The following is a 17,905-nucleotide window of genomic DNA, read 5'->3' on the forward strand; positions in this document are numbered from 1 at the left end:
TTTTCATCCAAATTATTCCACTTCGTATGCTTTATCGATCTACTACCCTTATGTGACTGTCTTCCCCCCCAGCCGTTTCTTGGAAATTGAGGGTGTGCCCCATTCACCTTGAACCCAGCCACCCAAGGGTAGGAGACGTAGTAGACGGGCGATAAATATTTGTTGAGATGGATTCACGGACTGAAACAGCCTCTCATTTGTTGAACCATAGCACTGATTTTCACTCTGTTTGAACAAGCTTTCATAGATTTGAAGTGGTATCAAAATAAAGTTTAATTGAGTTACTTTTCCAGAATGGCTGTAACATTAGGAGTTGGTTTTATCAAGTAAAAACTCCTTAAGTAAGAGGGCTGAAGGGGACAGAGGAAGCTTACTCTTAGCCCTGGAGTACAATGGGAAGGCTACGTTTGGTCTTGAAATCTTCTGTCAGAGATTGCTTTTCCTTCCTAAACTGTGACTCCTGGTATTCTGCCTAGCTTTAGAGGTCCTTTGAATAATAAGAGGATGCTGAAAATAAGTTGCTTAAAGGAATTGGAAGATCCTACAGGTGGAGTGACTAAGTTTCCAAATGTGTTTTATTAAATAATGTAAAGTCGGTCATTCTGTAGTCTATGTAAAAGGGAAATGTGGATTTTTTTAAAGACTTGCATTATCTATCTAGTAACAGATGCACCTCTCATATACTCTGGATAGATGAAAAATGACACCCCTCAATTTGAATCTGCTTTTTTTTGAATCTGGGAGTAGCTTTTCTCCCAGAGCACACTCACTGATTGCCCGTCTTTGGCTCTCTATGCCGCGTGTACTTGGGATTTTAATCAATTACTTCTGCTTCTTTAGTCCACAAAGGTGAAAAAACATATATGTGTGTGTATACATCTCTCTATATATCACGTGCTATAAGTATATATATATGATATTTTTTCCATGCTATTTACTGAGGAAGATAAAAATTCATGTAAAGCATGGTGATTTTTGGTGAAGACACAGCAGCTATTATCAAATTTTAATATATTTTAAAGTAGTGTTGGGTTTTCCAAGCATGACTTCAGTAATAACTGAATATTATAACACTACAGTGAGATACAAATCTTAATCACAATCCTGTTCATTTTTCAGGTTCACTGAATATCATCTTACTGCTTTTAATGTTTTCAAATAACTGGGATGTTATTTAATCCTAAAATGAATGAATGAATGAGTGAAGGTTTATCTTTTATGGATAACTTGCAACTTTAGCATATGTTCATGTAAAAGCATCTCATCCTCCTCTGTAGACTCCAGGCTCAGAGAGTATTAAAAGTGAAGTTTCATCAATGTTGAATGTTCAGTGTCATTTGGTTTTGCTTTTTCTTACTTAAATGTACCCTTTCTTTGCTGGAGAGAAGCAGAAGCTTTTCTAAAATCACAAAATCTTTTAGAAGTTCTGACTCCAGGGAATTTGGTTTTTGAAAAGAACCCTGACAGTGCCCTAGACAACACCCTCATGGTTTTACATTTTTTACAAATTGTTTTGCATTTGAAAAATACTAATTTTGATTATATACATAGTAAAACTGTGTCGAAGGAGATACACTTGTGCAAATGGTAAATTTGAATCAGATGTTGGTTCTTCTCTCAGGAATGTAGATGTAAACAATCATAATAGAGGTGGAAAGTGTTAAAGTCTATAAGAGAGACATCTCAAATGATACAGAAGTTCAAGGTGATTGCTTCCAGCAAGGAAGGATCAGAAAAGACTTGGGTGGAGCAGAATCTGAGGAGGGTCCAAAGTGCTGACCTCCTGAAGTCACCTGAAATAATTCTGTGTGTGTGGTTGTGTCACCAACAAGATATGCATTGAGGTTCATTCCTTTCCGTTTATTTTTGACTTGTAGGCAATTTTATAAATTTAATTTTCTGAATATGTAAGACATGTACTTGCCCCCAAAGTTGAAACTATGTAATATGTTCAGAGATGTCTTGCTTTCCGCCCTTTCCCTCTACCTTTATCCTCCTCGACCTATAGGTTACCATCTTTATTTCTTTTTTTAAATTATCCTTTTGTATGCCTGTTTGCAAATATGAGGAAATATGCATTATTTATTATTTATCTAAGTATTCATGCCCTTTTTAGGGTATTTTACAGATCTTGAACATTTGACAATAGAAGTCTAATCATTTGGGTATCTTCTTTGGAAATGAAGATTCTACAGTGGCTATATTTTCCTCTAATTACTTCATACAATCTGTTTCATTTTTCAAATAGGTCATGCCTGAATTAAAAGACAAAATGTTTGCTACTTGGTATGTACTTGGGCTATGACAAGATAAGATGATGTAAATATTCAAGAGGCAAGCCATGAGCTTGAGGAATTAAATCCATTTACAGTTATGTGCTAATTACATGAATGCTAAAAGTCGAGCTGTGAGGATCAAGAAGAATAAGGATAATGATTGATTTGAAGAATCAACATAGCACTGATTCTCATAATTGTCTTTTGTTATTTGTTCCTTTTGATCACATGTGAAATATGGAAATGACTGTGTTACACTTTGGCATTTTAAGTACCGCTGCTCTAAAATATAATTTCTCCTGAATTCTGAATATTCGTTTATGTACCTAAATGTGATAAATTAAATACTTGGTATATTAATTTTCTATTCCCACATATAACAAATGACCCCAAAACTTAGTTAGCAGCTAAAGCAATAAACGTGTTACTTCCTAGTTTCCCGTGGGTCAGGAATTCGGGTGGTTCTGACTGCAGTCTCCGTCAAGCTGTTGCCCAGGGCTTCAGTCACTGGAAGGCCTCACCAGGGATGGAGAATGCACTGCGGGCTCACACAGGCTGTTGGCAGGAGGCCTCAGTTACTGGTCACATGGGCCTCGTCCTAAGGCAGCTTCAGTGTCCTCATGACTTAGCCACTGGCTTCCGCAGAGCAAGGCAGAAGCTGCAGTGTCTCTTATGACCTACCTCGGATGTCACACACAGTTGTTTTCACGATATCCTGTTAGCTGTCCAAGTCAGAGCCCACCCAGGCTGCGAGAACACTCCACCAGGGTGGGAGGGGGCTGCCTGCCACGCTTGGGCTTAGTATTTCCGGGACTTTTACAAGAAAAGTAAGAGAGCAAAACTGTGATGTTTTAGATAACTACAGACACAATGATCTGGTTTTATAGTAATATATAGTGAAATCTTAGTTTACAATGCAACATGGGAATCTGTTTCATGTGTATCTCAAAAGGTGCATGGTATTTCTGAGATTGATCAAAGTTCTAAATCTGAAGAAGAAAATCAAGTTGTGGCTTGAATATGTGTGTGTGTGTGTGTGTGTATGTATATATATTTTTTTAATCAAAGTGGGTTTTCTCCCAGACATCAAAGAACTTCCCTGTTGAGAAGTTTATATAACATTCATGGAGGTGCTTATTACAGTAGTCTTTACCTATGGCATCGTTTTGTCACCATTTAAAAATGGCTGTTGGCTTTTGAGGCAAGTAAGTGAGCCATGTGAGGGAACTTTTGAACTTTGTGCAGTTCAGTAGCCAGTCATACGGACTTTGATAACTTTGATGGCCGGCTTCACAGTGTTTGCACACAATCGCTGACTGAAGAGGATCATTAAACTCCCCATGTAGACGTATCCAAATGGTGCTTGCCTCTAACCTCCGAGCCTCTGTGTGGCTGGAGAGGTGAGGACGGGCCCTTTGTTGACTTGTCAAGCTGTTGAGTTTGCATTACAGGCCAGGCAGCGCATGACCCACTCTATTTATTTCACTGTTTTGTGCTGGGGAAACAGGTAAAGAAATCCTGCCAAAACTCCTCCTTCTGCATGTTTTTATGAATAACCCCAGTGTTTATAGCAGCTAGAGCCCTCTGATCAAATCCTCCAAAAGATGTAATGTTAGCAGCGTGGAGCCATTGTGGGACCCAGCTGTGGGCGGTGTTGGTTACTCTGAAGACATTGCTTATTCAACAGAGAGCTCTGGAGGAGAGCTTACTATGCAGTTAAAGAGGAGGGAAAGTGCCACTAAAGGGAAGAAGTACAGAGAAAGTGCTGTTTAGAAGTAGGAAACAGGGGCTTCCCCGGTGGCGCAGTGGTTGAGAATCTGCCTGCCAATGCAGGGGACACGGGTTCGAGCCCTGGTCTGGGAAGATCCCACATGCCGCGGAGCGACTAGGCCCGTGAGCCACAATTACTGAGCCTGCGCATCTGGAGCCTGTGCTCCGCAACAAGAGAGGCCACGATAATGAGAGGCCCGCGCACCGCAATGAAGAGTGGCCCCCGCTTGCCGCAACTAGAGAAAGCCCTCTCACAGAAACGAAGACCCAACACAGCCATAAATTAAAAAAAAAAAAAAAAAAAAAAGAAGTAGGAAACAATAAAGATCGGCGGTGGAGGCCAATAGGAATCCAAAATTATTTTTACAGTGATCATGTTAGGTTGAGTAATGATAGTTTATCTCACAAGTGATGAGAAATTATATCATGTGATACTGTTTATGTATTTTTTCTGTAATGTTCTGTAAATTAAAGAGATAATAAAAGAATTGTTCTCAAAACTGTGCCTCCAGTTACCACAAAAGTAACTGAGCAGCTAGAATCAAAAATAACTTTCAAACTCTGTGAATTTTCTGGTGAAATTCAAAAGAGTTGGGAAAGACAAGTCACTTTAGAGCCTATATAATACCAGTCTAATCTCTTGGAAGCAGAAAATTAGGACGTGTTTTGTCTCATCAACACTGAGTACCCACTTTTATTTTTTTTCCTTTTGCTACTCAGAAAATTTGAATGGGAAATATAAATATATATATATATTCAATACATACCAAATTTAAAGGGGAAATTTAATTGAACTGGAGGAATATTTGGCATTTTGGAAGGATTATCTTTATTATGAGTTATTTTCATTAAAAGACCATTTCTCTGAATTGAAAAATAAAATTTGTGCAAGTAGGTATTTCTGAGATTTCAGGTACTGCCCCATAAATTGATCAACAGTCTGTTTACATCCATTGGCTGCACTGCTATTGCTAAACCATTCTCATGGGCACCATTCACAGGCCTTGTAGGAAAGGGAGAAATCTAAGAAAAATAGAAAGAGATGAAAGGGGATTGAGACAGAGTCAGGCAAGGCAAATAATATTCATTACGGGTTTGGTATAGCTTAAAACAATTTAAAAGCATTTCAGATAAAAGAATGAAACCTTCATGATGTGTTTGTACCTTGCATTGGTGTCGTGATCATTCTTGGTCTAAGAATGAATAGAAAGATGAGGAATTAGAATCCATGTCGGCACATAGAAATCTCAGTGGTCTTGGGACTCATTAAGTAGTGTGGAAGGAAGGTAGGCAGGAAGGAAAGAATAGAGGAAACTGACGTATTTTTAAATATTTTAAACAGGCAAAAAATATTCAAAAGTAAAATAATTATTCTATAGGAGCATTCTCCCTGTAATATTAGGCATTAAACATATTAAAGTTGATGAACATGTATCAAGACACTGTGTTTAATACTGCAGATAATTCAAAGACAAATAAGATAGTACATACCTTACTCCTGAGGAATATACCACTTAATGTGAGTGATAAAGACAGGTATGCACACAATTAGGATACAAAGCAGCCATGGATGTTGTTTTTTGTGTTTTTGTTTGTTTGTTTTTATTTATTTTTGGCTGTGTTGGGTCTTCGTTTCTGTGCGAGGGCTTTCTGTAGTTGCGGCAAGTGGGGGCCACTCTTCATCGCGGTGCGCGGGCCTCTCACTATCGCAGCCTCTCTTGTTGCGGAGCACAGGCTCCAGACGCGCATGCTCAGTAGTTGTGGCTCACGGGCCACGTAGCTCCACGGCATGTGGGATCTTCCCAAACCAGGGCTCGAACCCGTGTTCCCTACACTGGCAGGCAGATTCTCAACCACTGCGCCACCAGGGAATCCCGGATGTTGTATTTTTTTTGAGAAGGCCCAAGACTGTTATTTCAAAGAAAATACCTGAGAGCATTTGTTATAGATGATAAAATTCAAGCTTTTATGTGAAAGTTAGAATTTTGGAAGACATATCATTACAAATTGACAGCTCCTCAACAATTTAAGAAATTTTTGATGAGATGGATGGCAACACCAACAAATATGATTTTTTAAAATATTATATAATGTATAAATATTTGAAAGATCTGCATAATTCAGTGAACCAATATTCCAGATCACCAGTGCATGATGTTATAAAATCATGCATTGGTAAAATATCTATTCAAAGTGCCAGACAGGTCAATGGACTTTAATATAACAGAATATGAAAAGCTTATTGATATGGTTTTAGATTGCACATTGCAACTAACTTGTAGGAAACTGCCCCTTGCTTTTCATTAAAAAAATGCTACCTGTTAACGTGTAATGGGTTTGTTATTGTTATCTTTAAACGAACTCTCTAATTATTTTTAAATTTCTCAGTTTCAATTTTTAATATGGTACGTATTGGCAGATATAATGCACATAAACGAAAGTTCTGTATGTTTCTCACTAATTTTAAGATTGTAAAGGGATCCTAGGACCAAAAAATTTGGGAATTGCTACTTTAGAATTTCTTTTAGTAAGGGTCCACTGGTGGCAAATTCTCAGATTTTGCTTGCCAGAAAATGTCTTTATTTCATCCTATTCTTGAAAGGTGTTTTTGAAGACAAAATTTATTTGCCTTTAGCATATTGAAGATGTTACTCCACTGTCTTCTAGATTTTAGCATTGCTGTTGAGAAGTCAGCTGTCACCTGTTTTTTCTTTGAAAGTAATTGTCCTTTTTTCCTTTGGGCTCTTTTCAGACTTTTTTCCTTGCCTGTGATATTTTATCTTTTCACTCTGATGTGTGTATGTATAGATTTCTTTTTATTTATCTTGCCTGGGATTTGTTGGGCCTCTTAACGTCTGTGGATTAGTATCTTTCATCAGTTCTGTAAAAGTCAGATATTCTTTGTTAACATTTTACCTCTGTTTCATTCTCTTTCTAGAATTTAGATTAAACAGTACTAATTAGACCTTTTTATTGTATTTTCTTTGCCTCTCCAGGCTACATTCTACATAATTTCTTCTGTTCTATTCAGTTTAGTTCTCCCATCCAGTGAGTTTTAAATTTCAGTTACTGTACTTTCCATTTCTATAAGGTCTGTTTGGATCTTTTCAAATCTGCTAGATAACTCTGTGTAACCGCCTATTACCTGCAGATAATTTCCAGTTTTGCCTTTTATTTTTTTAAACACTGTAAGCAGAGTTGTATTGTAGTTGATAATTGCAGTATCTGTGGTCTTTATGGGTCTCTTTATACTGTCTGTTATTTCTTCTGGTTCTCCCTGTTGCAGCCTTGCTTCCTTATATGTTTATCTTTGATTCTGTGCTGCTTTTTTTCTTAAATAATTGTCTGTATTAATAATACGAAGCCTAGATTTTAAGTTACTTCCTTTCAAGATGATTCGTGCTGGGTACCTAGGTGCATTACAAGTGCAAATTACTTTAAATGTGTTGTCCTGGACCACCAGAGTTGAGAATTCATGAGATCTGATTCATTCTTACCTAATTGGTGTAGCCTGTTGGGAGTCGTTAATGTGGGGAGGGAGTTCTAGTAGACTTTCCACTTTGACAGGCCCTGGGCTTTGAAACCCGTCCTCTGTATCAAAACCAAAGATCAGATTCACCTTATACACAAATGTCCTCAGAGTGAAGCATCTGTGTTCTACTTACCTCTCTGGGTTCCTGCTTTTCCTTTAGTTTTGGTTCCAGCACCCTTATTTTATTTTATTTTTAATATCTTTATTGGAGTATAATTGCTTTACAATGTTATGTTAGTTTCTGTTGTACAGCAAAGTGAATCAGCTGTAAGTATACATATATCCCCACATCCACTCCCTCTTGAGCTTCCCACCCTCCCTCCCTATCCCACCCCTCTAGGTGGTCACAAAGCATCGAGCTGATCTCCCTGTGCTATGTGGCTGCTTCCCACTAGCCATCCATTTTACATTTGGTAGTGTATATGTGTCCATGCTGCTCTCTCACTTCGTCCCAGCTTCCCCTTCCCTGCCTGTGTCCTCAAGTCCATTCTATACATCTGCATCTTTATTCCTTCCCTGCCACTAGGTTCATCAGTACCATTTTTTCAGATTCCATATATGTGCATTAGCATACGCCAGCACCCATATTTTAAACCATTATGGGAAACTGCCTCCCAGAACAGTGTTTTTAAATTTTAGTCTAACCATAAGAATAAGGAGTGCTTGCCCTATGGATATAAATTCCATAGTAATAACTTGGACCTCTCATCTTACATGTAAGGCAAACCTCACTCAGTAAGCACTGAGAGACAGCAGAGTGTAGTTGTTAAGATCGCGGGTTCTGAAATCAGGCTGCCTGGGTTTAAATCCTGGCTCTGCCACATAGTAGTCTGTGAACTTGCGTAAGGTACTTAATCTCTGTGCCTTGGTTTCTTCCTCTACAAAAGGAGGATAATATCAGCACTTGTTACCTCATTTGGTTGTTATGAGGGTTGAGATAGGCAAGTAAACATTCAGCAGGTGCCGGCATGCACTTGGCTTTCCAGCACTCACAACAGCTGGGAACTTGGTTAGTGCTGGATAAATATTCACTATGAATTACATTAAGCAGCTATTGAGTGTCTCCTGGACAAACAGCCCATGTTAAATTCTCTTGGTCTTTGGCTGCATTCGAGTTAGGAGGGTGATCACACTCACATGAAACAAGTGGAGAGCAAGTAACAGCACTGTTTATTTGCTTGTGTAATGATGGAATTTTTGAAATACTGTTTTATAGTCTTCTGACCAGAATAGCAAAGAATCAGTGCTTTGTAGGGGAGGTGTTTTTCTAAACAAGGACTTTGAGAAAGAGGCCCTGTGTGGATTGGTCATGACAATGCTGGGGATGACATGAGCAATGGCCATGACACTTCACATTTGTACACAGTTCTTGACGGGTTCCTCCCCATTCAGGTTCTCACCATAGCCCTCACAGGCAGCTATCTTTATTTATACTTTGTTGATCAGAAAAGCAAGGTCTGGGAAGGTCAGTGCGGGATCGTAGGAAGAGGTAGGTCAGTGCAGCCTATTTTAGAGAGCAGCTCCGGATTCCTAATAAAGATGAAACTTTATGTCTAGGAATATAGCCCAGGGAGATTCATCACCATATTTACAAGTTAACATGTAACATTTACAAGGTAATACGTTGTACAGTCAGTAGGACAATGGGCAAAAACCCTTTGCCTTATTCATACTATGGAATACTATATAGCAATTAAAATAAGTAATATATATCGATAAATCAAGAGCATAAAACTAAGTGGGCAACTAGTAAACAAATAAGTTCTAAGGATCTGATACACAGCATGGAGATTATAGTCAACAATACTGTATTACAAATGTCAAGGTTGCAAGAGACTAGATCCGAACAATTCCCTTCAAAAAAAGAAATGATAATTACGTGGTGTGATAAAGGTATTAGCTAATAAGGCCACTGCAGTAATCATTTTGCAGTTTACAAATGTGTCAAGCTGACACACTGTGCAAACTTACACAATGTTGCTTATATCTCAGTTACAAAAAAAACTAGGTGAGGAAAGCTAGTTGCAAACGATAAATATAGTGTGAATTGTTTATATACTTGAAACACATAAAACAGTGGTACGGTATGCATTGTTTATGGGTATCTGCAAAGGCAGAAAAAGTTCAAAGAACAAAAATTTAGAAACACACCTCCTGGCTGGAGGACAGTGGTTCCTTCTGGAGGAGGGAGGGAGGGAGACCAGAAGCAAATATGTTTTCTCTAAACTTGACATGATATACTTATTTCCCCTCAAATAAAGGCACTTTGTAAAAAGAAAAGAAGAGTTTTAGAATCAAATAGACCTCGGTTCTAAGCCTGCCACCCGTTTACCCAAATTCCTTTCTCTCTCTAATCCTGTTTCCTCATCTATAAAGCGGTGTCACTATAACTTCTTTGAAGTTGTCGTGAGGGCTAGATGAGGTGATGTATGGAAAGCCTCTAGTATAGCACCAGCTGCTTAGAGGCGCACAGTAACTAGTACTTTTATTGTTTTATTTTTTATTTTTGTTAACATCTTTATTGGAGTATAATTGCTTTACAATGGTGTGTTAGTTTCTGCTTTATAACAAAGTGAATCAGCTATACATATACATATATCCCCATATCTCTTCCCTCTTGCGTCTTTCTGCCTCCCACCCTCCCTATCCCATCCCTCTAGGTGGTCACAAAGCACTGAGCTGATCTCCCTGTGCTATGCGGCTGCTTCCCACCAGCTATCTGTTTTACATTTGGTAGTGTATATATGTCCTTGCCACTCTCTCACTTCGTCGCAGCTTACCCTTCCCCCTCCCCGTATCCTCAAGTCCGTTCTCTAGTAGGCCTGTGTCTTTATTCCCGTATTGCCCCTAGGTTCTTCACGACCTTTTTTTTTTTTTTTTAGATTCTGTATATATGTGTTAGCATACGGTATTTGTTTTTCTCTTTCTGACTTACTTCACTCTGTATGACAGACTCTAGGTCCATCCACCTCACTACAAATAACTCCATTTCGTTTCTTTTTATGGCTGAGTAATATTCCATTGTATATATGAGCCACATCTTCTTTATCCATTCATCTGTTGATGGGCACTTAGCATGCTTCCATGTCCTGGCTGTTGTAAATAGAGCTGCAGTGAACATTGTGGTACATGACTCTTTTTGAATTATGGTTTTCTCAGGGTATATGTCCAGTAGTGGGATCACTGGGTCGTATGGTAGTTCTATTTTTAGTTTTTTAAGGAACCTCCATACTGTTCTCCATAGTGGCTGTATCAATTTACATTCCCACCAACAGTGCAAGAGGGTTCCCTTTTCTCCACACCCTCTCCAGCATTTATTGTTTGTAGATTTTTTGATGATGGCCATTCTGACTGGTGTGAGATGATATCTCAATGTAGTTTTGATTTGCATTTTTCTAATGATTAATGATGTTGAGCAATCTTTCATGTGTTTGTTGGCAATCTGTATATCTTCTTTGGAGAAATGTCTGTTTAGGTCTTCTGCCCATTTTTGGATTGGGTTGTTTGTTTTTTTGATATTTGAGCTGCATGAGCTGCTTGTAAATTTTGGAGATTAGTCCTTTGTCAGTTGCTTCATTTGCAAATATTTTCTCCCATTCTGAGGGTTGTCTTTTCATCTTGTTTATGGTTTCCTTTGCTGTGCAAAAGCTTTTAAGTTTAATTAGGTCCCGTTTGTTTATTTTTGTTTTTATTTCCATTTCTCTAGGAGGTGGGTAAAAAAGGATCTTGCTGTGATTTATGTCAGAGAGTGTCCTGCCTATGTTTTCCTCTAAGAGTGTGATAGTGTCTGGCCTTACATTTAGGTCTTTAATCCATTTGGAGTTTATTTTTGTGTATGGTGTTAGGGAGTGCTCTAATTTCATTCTTTTACATGTAGCTGTCCAGTTTTCCCAGCACCACTTATTGAAGAGGCTGTCTTTTCTCCATTGTATATTCTTGCCTCCTTTAACTTTTACTTTGAAACGACTTACCCCAGGTCACGTGCCGGCCTGTGGAAGACGTAGGGTTTGAACTCAGATATCCTGGCTCCGAGCCTAGTTCTTCTTCCCCGGCATGGGTTCTGTGGGTAAGACAGTGTTAATGAAGAGACAGACCTACTAGAGAATGGACTTGAGGATATGGGGAGGGGGAAGGGTAAGCTGTGACAAAGTGAGAGAGTGGCATGGACATATATACACTACCAAGCGTAAAATAGCTAGCTAGTGGGAAGCAGCCGCATAGCACAGGGAGATCAGCTCGGTGCTTTGTGACCACCTAGAGGGGTGGGATAGGGAGGGTGGGAGGGAGGGAGATGCAAGAGGGAAGAGATATGGAAACATATGTATATGTATAACTGATTCACTTTGTTATAAAGCAGAAACTAACATACCATTGTAAAGCAATTATACTCCAATAAAGTTGTTTAAAAAAAAAAAAAAAAGAGAGACAGAGCAGCACGCAGCTCTAATCACGACTTGGCGACATCACCAGGGAAGGAGCTGGAGCCTCACCCCCGCTGCCTGACATCTCGGCCAGCCGTGACCGAGTAAGTGGAGAGGCAGGTTGGGGAAGGGCCTTTAACCCTGAGCTCCGTTGCTCCCTGGACTCCCCAAAAAGTCTTTTGCTGCTAGAAGAACCAAGTGATTGTGCGATCATGTTTTTAGCTACCTGGCTTGACTCAACTATGTGTTTTGACTTTTCCTTTTCTCTCTTTTGTTGACAGTGTCATCAGCAAAGTGGTCCCAGCCCCCGAGGCTAAGCCAGCGCCTTCTCTGAACAGACCCAAGACGCCGCCGCCCACGCCGGCCCCCGCCCCTGTCCCCGTGCACGTCACCCCCGCTCCCGTGCCTTTGCCCCTTCTGGCCCCGGCCAGCGCGCCCCTCACCGGGATGCCCGCTCCGGCCCCCGCCGCCTCGGGAGCTGCCAGTTCCAAAGCCCCCGTCCGGAGTGTGGTCACGGAGACGGTCAGCACTTACGTGGTGCGCTACTTTCTATTTTTGGAGTATTTAAGAAACAGCCACTTAAGAGCTCACTCTTTCCTCATGAAAATGTTTTCAATTAAAAAAATGCAGTGTCAGATGAATCATTATTGAATTTCAGAGGCAATTCTTTATGACTGGAAAGGCATTTTCATTGCACTTTCAAGCTTTCAGCTGAAAAGTATTGTTAGGATGTTTGCATATTTAGTCTCCATAAATAATGTCAGAGCATTGTTTTTCTTTATTCGGCATTGTTTTGGAAGATGACTATATACCTATACACAGCACAATCAGTGTATAAATACAGAGGTGAATAGTGATAGTTAAACCCCTCATTGACTTTCTTGATCAAGCAGTGATTCACTTAAGAGTATAATTTGTGTGATATACACACGTCTGATGGGCCAGCTGCTCTTTCTGAGCAGCAGCACTCATGATAGTAACTCACTGGCTAAGGTGCAGAACATAGCAGGGCCTGCAGAGTGAACGGAAATGAACTTCCAGACACAGAGCTTCCTGGGTCCAAGCCGGTCTTCAGGTGGAAAAACTCACCTTGATGAATAAGTTCGCACGGTTGTCATGGAACCGTTTTTACGTGTTCTCCCCATACTTAATAGTATCAGATCTTACTCAAGCCCTGAATTCAATCAAGTAATAAAGCACTTACATAAATATGTCCTTTGAGCTCTGTAGAGTGACACATAAACAGACGACAAAAAGATATCAGGCACATGGAGGTCCTAGCTGAGCTGACACAGCCGAGATCACCAAGTACGTAGACTGAGATCTGTCAGCCTAGTGGTGGTTCGGGCCTTTCTGAATAGATGGGGCTGGAGGGTGGCAGGGTCAGACTCCTGCTGTTGTTGTAATAAATTGTGCAAGTATTACATCTCTATAAAGGCATTTGGGAAGGAAATTTCAGTGAATCATTAAGTATTTGAGGCACTATAATGATACGAAGGATAAGAAAATCTCAAAAATCTTCAGAGAGGATATAAAGGCATGAAATATTAACAGGAAGAAAGAAATTGGCCATTCAAGACAAAAACAGAAGACATGATACAAAAATCTGTGATCATCAAATCAGTCCATTCGAGGACCAGTTGCTACAGGTGTTTAATTGAGGCCGCATCACCCCAAGATTGGTTAATCGGGGAGGATTTTACACTTAATCTCCTCGGCCTCCATTTCTTCAGGTGTAATTAGGGGTTTGATAGACTAAGTGGTCGCTGATTTCTGATTCTCCAGTGGATTTTTGAGTTAACTCCCTGGAGATGGATCAGATTTGCATAGACAACATGGATGAAAAGCCTTCTGTCTCCTCAGAGACACTTTGTAGACAGAAGACAAAATGTGTGAATTGAAGGAAGGACACAGGCTATACAGCAAAAAGGCTGATTTTGTCACTGCCCAATCTGTGACATTGGAACTGTCACTGACATTCCCTTAGCTCCAGTCTCCCCATTTCTAACCTATCCAAGCATTGTTTTAGGATGATGAAACCAAGTAAGACATTTGAAAGAACTTAGTAAACCGTGAAGGGCTGGGCGTTAGTTATTATGGGTGCTGTGGCAGATTTCCCATGTCACAGGGTCACGGCCTCCTAATTTCAAGAAAGGTCAGCCAGCAGCAGGACTGGCCATGCATGGCAGCTTCAGGGCCCAGGGCGCTGGGCCAGCCTTCGCCCCAGACAGCTGGCACGTGCTAACTGGTGGTCTCTCCCCTTGAAACTAGAGAGGACCGAGTCAGGGATGCAGCTGCCCACAGATTCGTTTAGGAAGCCTTCACATCAGCATCCTCTGCCTCTGTAGAGACTGTTTTGAGAATGGTCAGCCTTAAAATAGCGAGCGCATCAGTGGAATGAAACATCTCTGCCCCCCGTACACCCATCACACACAGAGAAAGCCACTTCTCTCCTGCACATCTAGTCAGTGTTGTATTTTAAAGTACCAGAAGAGACTATAGCTTGCAAAATAAACTGAATGAAATTATATGCTGTGTAATTGGAAAAACTTTAGAAAATTATCATTCCTGGTTTTGAATGCCCGTCATAGAATTGTTTCTTCCAAATCGGTCTTGTTCATGTGGAATTTGAGGAAGTTGTTCAGTTAGGGGTGCTTCTTATTTGGAACTGCTGAGTTAAGTAAAGCAAAGTTCAGAGCACAGCATTATTTGTTGCAAAATAACATGAAAATGTGTGGCTCTTTGGCCTCCCGCGTCCCTTATTTCATTTGCCCTTTAGTTGATTGTACTTTACTGAAAATGTCATAAAGGGAATGGAAAGTTACTTAGTAACAACTCTTTTATATCCTTGATCTTATCAGCTAGTTCAGGAGAAGGGTTTGGCTAATAAGTAATAAGGCAATACATGCACATTGGCCGTATTTATTAATTCCAGGCCTGTGAATGCGATGGAGGAAACAACATAAGAGTTAAGCTCAATAGCTTTCAAAAATATTCATCGTTACTTCCATGCAAACCCTAGTCATTCAGGATGTGTGTGTTTACAGGATTTCTTTAGATAAAAGTGGCTGTAGGTCATATTGCTCACAGAAATGATTATAAAATGCTTTGTTTTTATGACTTGCAAAAGAGAGTTTAAAATATTCATGAGAAATGTCTTGGGAGTTCCCTGGTGGCCTAGTGGTTAGGATTCTGGGCCTTCACTGCCGGGCCCTGGGTTCAATCCCTGGTCGGGAACTGAGATCCTGCAAGCCGAGGGGCAAAAAACAGAAAAAGAAATGTCTTATCATTGAACACTTAGTAGCCATTTGCTTTTTCAGGTGATCCCAGGATAGTGGTGACCATGATCACAGCTTTACTAAATTGTTAACTACTGGGTTTTTTGTTTTTGTTTTTAGTTTAATCTGTCGGTGTATTAGCTTCTCAGTGTGAAGTAATGATCCTTATTGTGCCCTTTTTTGGGTTCTTCTTTCTCAAAGCATCTCTGTTTTGCTCCCTCCCCTGCAACCCCAGATCCGAGACGAATGGGGGAACCAGATCTGGATCTGTCCCGGCTGCAACAAGCCCGATGACGGGAGCCCCATGATTGGCTGTGACGATTGTGACGACTGGTACCACTGGTGAGTCCCCATCGTGGCCCTGGGGGGAGGGGCTCTGCACGCAGGGTGTGGGGGTGCCTCTGGCCCGTCCTGGCTTTTCTCCCAGGGCAGTTCCTCTCCGGAGAGCGGTGTACAGAGCAGAATCCCTACCAAGAGAAAGGCGTTCATGTGCATTGCAAAAATCACGAGTCTTTGGACTATCATTATTCAGCCTAAATTCCAAATGTGTTGCTTGGCTTATGTATCCTCCTGCTTTAACAAAGGAAAAGGAGCTAGAGGGGGTTCCCTTTCCTTTCTTGCCAGTCGTTTTCTGTAGCAGCTGCAGTGCTTGACGGCAACGCCAAGGGAACCCCCCGCAAACGTATCACAAAGTGCAGAAGTGAAGGGACAGCTTGTGTGGTTTCTGCACCTCTTCAGCGCCCCCCCAAAACCGAAGAGACACCAGCAAAATGCATGCAGTCTTCCTGTTTTATCTTGAAAATATCAGATATAAAAAGATAGGAGTCCACTTAGTCACGTGCTATATGATATCTCTGAGATAAAAACAAAGCCGTGGCTCAGAAGCATTAGACTATTTCTGGCTGAAAGGATGAATGAGCTAATTAATTTCTCCAGCGGGGCCTGGAGAGGGGCTTTGTGTAAGGTGATCACCCACACGCCCAGCAGTAGCGCAGCATCCGTCAGAGCTATGTGACTTGGATTTCTGGTAAATACATCACAGACTTAGGACATTATTTAATGACTTGAAATTCTTTAAAAACACCGGAAAAGAATGTGTGGGTAAGTAAAGCTTGTTTGTCTGAAGCCTTTTCTTCCTTGGTAACCATGCAGGCCCTGCGTCGGGATAATGGCTGCGCCCCCGGAAGAGATGCAGTGGTTCTGTCCCAAGTGTGCCAACAAAAAGAAGGATAAAAAGCACAAAAAGAGGAAGCACCGGGCGCACTGACGCCCCGGGGGCCCCTGTCCTGATGCCTCAGGGGAGGTGCCGTGACCCCGCCTCCGTGTCACCTCCCACCATGTTCCTGCAGGTTATGAACCTCGCAAGACTGAGGACAGAAACACACCACCCGCAGGGATTTTCCTTCCGGAACACCCCGGCCTGGGGCCACGTGGTCGAGACCGAAGGAAAACTCACGTGGAGGCGGGGCACCGGGGCCACCTCGCCTCCGTTTTCTATTACCAGTGACAAGTATTACTAATAAAAAGACCATAATCTTCCCTTTAGATTTTTTTGATTCTCTCCAGGGCCTTTTCCTTAAGGTGTTAGATGAGGAGATGGCGTGTGGCCTGCCTTGACCGTGACTGAGGGTGACGTTGGTAGTCTGTCTGCGCCTCCAGCCTCCTTCCCTCTCTAGTGAGATAATCATAATCACATAAAAGAAAACTCCAGGTGGAGTGTCGGTAAATATTTTTGTGATGGAAAATATATGAAGCTTCCCCTCCCTCCCTGTTTTTAGTACTAACATGTAAAATGTTCAGGCTTTTTGTGAAATACCTTATATTTTTTAAGAAAAAGGTTTCTATCATGTCCTGTTGGCTTTTGTGCAAATTATTTTTGTTGACTCTCACCTATTTTCTGTCTCTGTTGCCTCCCGACTTTGCCCATTTCTCTAAACTGCTGGTGTTCTTCTCACAGCTTATCCATTTCATCAACTTGTATAAAAACTCTTCAGACCAGGAGATCTCCCCTAATGTAAATAATAAATATTTATGAAGTAGTTATTTTTAAAAATTTTTTATCATGTTTAAATCTGGCTTTCTCTGAAATCTGCTGTGATTTCAGCCATGTCTGTAATTACTGCTGTACATAAGCAAAGAACGCTAGAAAAAAAGAGCCATGCGTAGTTCAAAGTTACCTACCTTGAGCTGAACCCATGCAGTACCCAAAACACTGGGGGAAAGGACCCGAGCAGTTGGCAGGAAAACAAGGCAATTTAAATCTATGGTTTATGATTTGAAATTGTTTTGTTATCTCTTGTTTCTGTAAATTTCTTTGACTTCCTTTTGTTTCAAAGGACATGTAGATTCCCTGAAAGTTAAAAAAAAAAAAAGGAAATATATATATATATATATACTGTAGCATTTTGTGTTTATATTGTTTTATTTCTGCAAATCTGTTCATTGATATTGTGGTTTAAGGCTGAAATGAAGTATATTATGAAATTTTTTTTTTAAAGAAAACTCATCAAATTTCAGGGTATCACAAAACTTTATTATATTACTATACTGCCCACTATTTATTATATGTTATAGATGTCTGAGAGATAAACCAAATATTTTATTTTTAATGTAAAACATCAAATTTAA

At 40.5% G+C, this 17,905-nt stretch overlaps 1 protein-coding gene across 1 annotated transcript in view; it reads left to right on the forward strand.

Moving 5' to 3' along the window:
* Positions 1–17,673, forward strand: part of TAF3 (TATA-box binding protein associated factor 3) — a 151,286-nt gene extending 133,613 nt beyond the window's left edge. Inside the window, exons 5-7 of the mRNA XM_068560048.1 lie at positions 12,281–12,536; positions 15,513–15,619; positions 16,430–17,673. Of these exons, the coding sequence (XP_068416149.1) occupies positions 12,281–12,536; positions 15,513–15,619; positions 16,430–16,544 (478 nt within the window). The 3' untranslated portion in view covers positions 16,545–17,673. The remainder of the gene's footprint in view (positions 1–12,280; positions 12,537–15,512; positions 15,620–16,429) is intronic.
* Positions 17,674–17,905: the final 232 nt, after the last annotated feature.

The sequence above is a fragment of the Eschrichtius robustus genome, chromosome 1 (genome assembly GCF_028021215.1).
Source record: "Eschrichtius robustus isolate mEscRob2 chromosome 1, mEscRob2.pri, whole genome shotgun sequence".
NCBI classification, from domain to species: Eukaryota; Metazoa; Chordata; class Mammalia; order Artiodactyla; family Eschrichtiidae; genus Eschrichtius; species Eschrichtius robustus.